Source organism: Sesamum indicum, linkage group LG5, assembly GCF_000512975.1.
Source record: "Sesamum indicum cultivar Zhongzhi No. 13 linkage group LG5, S_indicum_v1.0, whole genome shotgun sequence".
NCBI lineage: Eukaryota > Viridiplantae > Streptophyta > Magnoliopsida > Lamiales > Pedaliaceae > Sesamum > Sesamum indicum.
In genome coordinates this window covers 5065343-5073428 of record NC_026149.1, presented here as the reverse complement: position 1 = coordinate 5073428, position 8086 = coordinate 5065343, and the positions used below count along the sequence as shown (strand labels likewise).

At 38.8% G+C, this 8086-nt stretch overlaps 1 protein-coding gene across 2 annotated transcripts in view; it reads right to left on the bottom strand.

The window, feature by feature from the left end:
- The window catches only part of LOC105162166 (protein CfxQ homolog), a 14511-nt gene extending 10893 nt beyond the window's left edge, over window positions 1-3618 (bottom strand). For both annotated transcript variants that reach the window (XM_020693739.1, XM_020693740.1), the window contains exon 1: window positions 3392-3618. In XM_020693739.1, coding sequence (XP_020549398.1) covers window positions 3392-3517 — 126 coding nt within the window. In that variant the 5' untranslated portion in view covers window positions 3518-3618. The remainder of the gene's footprint in view (window positions 1-3391) is intronic.

The window sequence follows — 8086 nt, the reverse complement described above, 5'->3', positions numbered from 1 at the left end:
CTCTTCCTCGTCTCGCTCGGCCAATTGAGCCTTGAGGTTCTGCACCTTCTGGTCAGATTGAATGAAACTCCTCCGGTAATGGGTGCATTTGAGACTCAGGCTCCTGACGAAGGTCATGACCTGCAAGGTCGAAGACAGGAGGTAAGAAGATCGAACTAAAGGAAGATTGACCTATCAGCCAAGGCATACCTGGACTAAAGAGTGAGCCGCGAACTCCTCGAGTCGAATGGGGCTGTTAGGCACTAACGCCCCTTGATCGCGAACGGAAACGAAGGAATTATATACGGCAAAAGTGTCGTTTCCGGCTTCGCCATAAAGGGACGAGCTCGACATGTCATCCCATTCCGGGGGCGGCACGTTACCGCGAAGAGCCGCCCGGCTCTCTTCCCAGCACGAAGCGAGCTGCGCCACTCGCAAAAACTTATCCCGATCTTCTTCAGCTCCCGTCTTGTCTGCCGCTTCCTTAGCCATCCTGCTTAACACGCGCGAGCCTTGCGATTTGGGAGGAGGGGGGTGAGAAGGCTCTGCAGGCTCCTTGCCTTTGCCTTTGTCACTAGGTCCCAGCTTGGATTTCGGACCATGCCCTTTCTTCGGGGAAGATCGTTTCCTCTTCTTAGACTCGTCCTCGGTAGGACCTTGGCTTCTCTGGTCGACCCCCTGGTCACCACTGGCCTCGTCCAAATTTAATTCTAGCTCTGAAGAGTTGTAGCCAAGGTGACCATGGGCTGAAGGTGTCCCCTCGCTGTCGACCGAGATGGGCGTCTGAACAACCGGGTCCACAACCGCCAAGGCTTTAGAAGGAACGGGGGCAGGCAAGTTAGGGTCCGAAGAACCCGCGACCCCTTTCCCTTTTTTCGGTGCATCCGATGGACCTGCGATCTCCCCCCCCTTTCCTCGCTTTATTCTGAGACGCGGTCCTCCGCAAAGCTGTGCGCGAGCTCATGATTATACTATCTGCAGAGGAAAAAAGTGAGTACGCGTAGGCATAGCAGCAGTGGTAGCAATAAAACCGAAAGGAGAATCACCTAGGGACTCGTCAATATGAAGGGAGGCGGGAGAGAGCCCAGATAATTGCAAAACCTTCTCAGTGAGAAGCTTCTTGGGATCGTACTTATAGAGTGTTAAGCTCCTTATCTGATCGCCCTCCAGCCCCCCTCCACCTATTTTGGGGGCAGGCTTATACTTGGTCCACTCATTTCTAAAGGGCCAAACACCTCTAGGAGGTCGAACAAAAATATAGCGATCTAGCCAAGCCCCTACGTTCGACTTCAGGGCGCTCAAGTACCCGCAATCAGGCTTGGCCGAGAGATAGAAAAAACCTCGACTACCAGATCGCTTCGAAGTGGTGAAAGAATAAAAACTCCAAAAATTGTCAAAACTGGGTTCTAAGTCTAAAAATTGCATCATCACCACAAAAAGAACGATGTGAGTGACAGAATTAGGAGAGAGCTGCATAGGACATAGCCCTAGCTTCTTCAAAATCGCGGCCACCGGAGGAGCCAAAGGAAATCGTAATCCGGCATCGAGGTGTTTGATAGAAAAGGCGCAAAAACCTTCGGGAGGACGATTCATACGATCGAAAGTAGCAGGGAGGATAACTTCAAAGTCGGAGGGTATATGGTATTTCTCCCTAATCTTATGGACGGGAGTTCTAACCTTGCTAACTACAGCCTCCCAAGGGTTCTTGGCAAGTCGGTCTTGGAATTTAGCAAGCACAAAAGGACCAGCTTGTTGGTCATGGAGTTTTTCAGCAGGGAATTTCTTATTTCTTTTAGGAGAGGCAGAATACGACCCATGGGAAGACCCCGACACCGACCTAGACACCGACCCTGACCCTGAACCCGAAGATGAGCCAGACCCAGACCTAGAGGACTCAGACCCAGTCTCGGAGCCGTTCGAAGAAGACTCAGAACTAGGTTGAGACTTAGAATTCGAGCTAGAGCGAGGAGGCATCGTACCTTTAAGCAGGATGGCTCTGGAAGTAGCAGATCGAATGCGAACGTGAAATCAGGAGTCCTGGTCGCTCGAAGTTTATGCGTGCGGTAGGTTGAATGTTCAAACGGATGGTGTATTTATAAGCGGACCGCACTGGGGAAACGCGCCCGAGATTAACCGAGGGGATTCTGCCACGTGTGTGCGATCGACGGACGCGACGATTCGACTTCCTCAAAGGCAACGAACTTGCACTTTGAAAAAGTGGGGGAGTAATGATGGGTATACATATAATCCTCCTACAAAAAGACTGAAAGACCCTTCATTAAGGGCATGACGGTCATTTCCGCGACCGGATCCGCGTGTTTTGTAACGGGCGGGTCGCGGAGGACCCGACCCGGGTCGCGGGAACCAACAGAAGACCCGGACAATGACGACCATTCGATCAGAATGTGAATCAACAAGATGAGGCCACGTGGCCCAGTACTTGCCGTACAACTGTGTATTATAAATAGACCCCGATACGCCATAAATGAGGTAACTGCTATACATTAATTGAGATCGAACTTTGAGATAGAATATATTTCTCTCGATCAACCTAACTTGAGCGTCGGAGGGTCATTGTCGGGGACATACCCGACGAGCTCACGGTTCGTGTTTTATTCTCAGGGGATCCAAAACCTGTTTCGGAAGAGTTAGTCGATCATCGGTGAGATCGTCTCAGGAGATCGAATAATTCGACCCGGATCAATACAGTTACATGGTTGATCTTCTTCTGCAAAATGCATGCACAAAAATTCCTTCTGCCTTTGAAATTCTTTCTTATCAATTAGAATTTATCTGGTTTTTAAAACAGTTATATATCAAAGAATATCTTTGTAATGCTTCATTTATAATTTCTCTGCAGCGGAATTATATGTACTGGAGACTTCAACGCGCGTATCAATACTGAAGCCCATCCCCGAAACATGTGCATAACAAAGTTCTGGTAATAAAAATTTCTGTTGTAGAAGACAGATTTTAATCTAAGAGACCTGAAAAAGAAATATTAACTTGAAAAAATGTCTCTATATCAAATCCCAACTACTGAAGCAAGAAAGTGAAGATGATATGCGGGTCACAATGTTAGGATGCTCTTGAATTAACCATTCGAGCGTTCTACCACATTTTTTATTCAAAGATCAAGAAAAGAGCCCATTAATCCAGGCCGTTGATCCGGGATTGGACAAGGCGTCCACAATGACTTTGGGAAAGAATTTGCGAGAGGGATGACATGTTAATTCTCTGACAACCTCCGAACTCTTTTATAATCAGCACAGATAAATGAACAGAATGTTGCAAGAATAACGCAAAGCATAAAAATATATCTCTGTGTGCGTATATATATATATATATATATATATATATATATATAGAGAGAGAGAGAGAGAGAGATGTAGAGAGAGAAGTATGGTCTTACAAGAATGGTTCTTTCGTTGAGAAGAAAAGGGTTCTGGCATAGCAGCCTCTGCAAGCCAATAAGATCTCCAGTCTCAGCGCATGCATGAATGGTGACAGGTTTTGAGTTCTTGTCCTGAATTCTCATCTTTTCCTTTCACTCTGACGTTGCTATAAAGCTAAACGACGAAGAAATTAAAGGAAGAAATCTATTCTCTTTTTCTCTGGGGATATAAATTTTGGCAAATTCTCGAGTTCTCTTTTCAGAGTCAGAACCACTCATGCTGTCAGATCATACCACATCATGATCTAACGGCTATGAAGGTGATGAAAAGTTCCACGTACAGCCCGACATGGGGCAGCTAGCCGGCAATTTCCACCCGTTGACTTCACTTGTTTACAAGGTTTCATGAGTTTGGTGGGCATATTGCTAGAAGCTGCTGACGTTGACTTTTGGCTGTGTTGGCTTGGCTGCATGTGACGAAGAGAAAGGAAAACTATGGTGATAGGAAAAACGTTAAGTGCTGAAAGGATGATTAAAGAGAAAAGAAAAGAAAAACAAACAAGTGATGATTTCGACTTAAAATGTGTAAGATGTGTTGGGAAGTTGGGGGCAAGAATTGAGAATAGTTAAAGTAAATTAACAGTGTTGTTCAAGTTATTTAGTACATTTAGACGCCCTTTATTTTGAGTATTGAATTAAATGAATGATAAAATTATTTTTTACTAAATAAATAATTAAAAAACTCTATGTAAATTGTATGGTATTTGCTTATATGTATTACCAGAACAGAATAATTTCTATCAAGTATTTACTTTGATATATTCACATACTTTTGATAGAAAAATTAATTAACTTTGAATCCTTATTTACAAAATTTAATAGTCAACAAAACTTTTCTTCCAAGTTCACCTCTATTTAAATTCAACAAAACTTTAAAACTATTATGTTTTTGTTTTAAATATTCTATAATTTGAGCTATTTTTTTACTACATGAATCCGGAATATTTGGGTACTCTGATAGTTTGTTTACAAAATTCTTTTCTTGTTTTGATATTTTGATCATTTATCTTTTTATAACTTATTTGTGTACGTACAATTCTTTTAAAATATTTGAAAGTGCAGGTAAAAAATACTTTTTATATTCTTTATTGTAATTAACGTGTATTATTGTTTACTTTTCTTCAATTATACTACATAAATTTTTAAACTATTTTGTTTTCTTTTTGTTACATTTTGTTTTAAACATTCTATAAGAAATTTATTTTAATTTTGCTGTGTTCCTAATTTTAATCATAGCCATAATGATATTTTATGAGATTGATAAATTTGAGAAGCAAATAAATGTGTTGCAACTAGGGTAAAATAGTTTATTATTCAATTATTTATATATATTTTAATAATATTATTATTATATAAAGTATATATAAAAACTATATATACATGTAGAATTTTATACACATGCGTATGTTATGTAACACAAGAATTGTATAACTACACGTACATAACTACATACGAATTATTGTTATTTTAAAAATAATTCATTGAAAAATTGCCTGTATTTACACCAAGATACACGTATAAAAATTTCTATATTTATATTTATATAAAGGTGGCGTGGAACAATTATTAATTTTTATGATATATTAATACTATATAATATAATATAACTAAGTCAATAAAAAATAAAAGATAATAAACAGCTTCCATATATATGTGTATTTATATATGCAACTATTCATGATTTGAGATAAATAATATTTTACCCAATCGGAAATAGATCCAAACATACAAGTTTGACATATCTCAAACTATTCTATTTTATCTCTAAAAAGGGATAAATGCACAATTAGTATCATAATATAGGCCATTTTGCGATTCAGGTTCCATACCTCTTAAAATGAACAGATTTAATACCATAGTTTACGAAAGTTGTAATTATAGTACCTTAGTTTCTGATTTGACACTTTTTATACCATGCTCTAACTTTTGAAAATATCATTTCAGCCCCAAAAAGTTTGGACTTTTGTAAATTTGGTCTCATCGCTTGAAATAGTATTAGAGCTTAGGTTTATTGAAAATATGTGTTAATATTACCTTTAGATATTTTATCCACTAACATAGGAGACTTTTAAGAGAATGGAACTGAACGAGAGGTCGAGTTACAATAGAGAATACTTTCAAATTTTGAAAAATTAAAGATGGAATTTCTTTATGAAAATTCTAGAAAAGGAAGAAGATTACCTCCAAACATCGAACGATGGTTTGAGTAACAACCATGAGTATTTCCAGATTTCAGAAAAACAGAAAAAGAATTTCGTCCTAGGAATTCTAAAGAAGGCCACAAAGTCGGATCATGTACCTCTTACTAAGGAGAAACAGAAGAATGGTGGAGAATTCACTAGATCCAGAAGATGCTACCAGGAAACGCGATAAAGAACATATATACAACCGAAGTCCATGGTAGATTACTAGCAAAGAGAAGTGGAATGGATCTGAAAAAAAACCAGAGGGAGAGCCCTAAGAAATCCAAATCCAGAGAAGAACGGATCAGTAATGCCCTTGGATCAGTATCTCTTTTACATCATAAGGAAAGCAACAGAGAATCTAAAGCCAAAGACAAGAGACGATCTGATTATTGAAGCCATCAAATCCATAAAATAATGGAGGTAATGTGAGTAGAATTGGTTGAATCCTTTCCCAACTTGGGATTGTGAACTTAGTCAACGTTCAAACCAATGAAATCATTCCAACACTAAGTACAAGTTCTAATGATCCTCCAAAGGATCATCCGATGAGGGAAAATATAGATTTTCACACTAATGTGACACCAATGTTTGTGGGAACCAGACTTAGAGAAATCCAACAAGAAATCCGAGAAGAGTGCCTGAAAGTGCACCTTAAGCAAGGACCATGCTTCAGCCCGTGCATCTATACGGCGCCATATTCAATCTAGACGTTATCGACTTCTGTAACATCAAGAAGCTGATAGATGAATGTGTTGCAACCATAAAAATAGTGGCAACTACCCTAGAACTCGACAAAAAAAACTTCATAAAACAAGTGGAGTTAAGCTTGAGGTTTTGTGAAGATCGGATGGGATAATATCCCAGAAGACACCAAAGTCAGTGTCCTTGCCGGAGATTCAAAAAGCACAATTAGACTGACTAAGAAGGCTTATCAAGATGCACTTCATCTGAGATGGATACTTCGAAGGAACTAGAGCAAAAAATGCTAGAGAATATGTACAAGCTCTTTTCGGTCTTGAGTTAAGGAGTATTTGCTCATTAAATGAATATATTTATTGATTTTACAAGTATTTCTTTCAGAGTAGAGTAGCAACAAAAATAGTAGCTCCAATGTTCTTTGCAAAGATCTGCGTCCATGGAGGGAAATATTGGAAAAAATAGCTTTTGCTTTAATAATAAGAGCGCGTAAGCTACACCTTTATTTCTTATCACATTCTATTATCGTACGTACTAATGCTCCACTATGAGCAACCTTGGATAAAGCTGAAAACTTCAGGAAGAATGATTAAGTGGGTCGTCGAGCTAAGCTAATATGTTATGTCCTACCCACCAAGAACATTCATCAAGTTCCAAGCACTAGCTGAATTTATAAAAAAGGCCAAGCTCATTGAGGAAGATGAAAGGAAATGGTTGCTACATGTAGACGGCTACTCCACTCATACTGGTAGTGGGGCCGAGGTTGTTTTCACCAGCCTGGAAAGGGACGAGCTGGAATATGCCCTAAGGTTTGACTTCAAAGCTTCAAACAACGAAATCGAGTACGAGGCTCTCATAGCAGGCATCAAGATAGCCCTAGATGCGAGAACTAAGAACCTAATCACCTACTCTAACTTTCAACTGGTGACAAACTAACTAGAAGGCACCTATGAGGTCAAGGAAGATAAAATGAAAGAATACCTCCAGGAGATAACAAGCTCACAGCCAACTGAAGAGGCTTCCAACTCCATCAAATTCCACGTGCGGAAAGCACCAAGGCTGACTACTTGGCTAGACTGGCCAGCTCTTTAACCGACTACAACACCTATACTATTACCGTAGGAACTCTCGATAACAATCCTCTTAAAACTAACGTAATTGTCTTATATATTGGTACATATTAGAGGAACCATTCCTAAACTACCTGAAGGAAGGAATTCTTCCTGCTACTGAAGCATAGACAGCCCGCTTGAGAAGTAGGGCACCTATCCTAAAGTCCGGCATAATTGTTTATGCTTATTCGTCATACATATCTTCTAAGTTATATTTTATTATTCTACTTGATAAAATTAGAGATGTAAAATAATATACTAAAATATTATCTTTAAAAAGAAGATTGTTTCTTTAACTTATTGAATTTAGATTTCTTGAATCATAATTCAGTAAAAAATTAAAACGCAACATAAATCATCAAATTTATTTTAAAATCAATTTAAATCAATCTTATTTATCTCGCTTTATGTGAATTTATTATAATTTATTTTAATATTATTTATTATATTAATATATTAATAAAATTGATATATTAATTAATTAATTTATTAAAATATTAATATAATTATGTTATTACCGTTTCTATGAATGTGCAAGGAATCAATATGGACTGAAAGAGGCTAAGAACCCTGAAGAGGCCACGATGCCTTCCCTCCAAACAAAGCAATCTAATTGATTCCATGTATCTGGGGTCCATATCTACAACTCCATATCTACA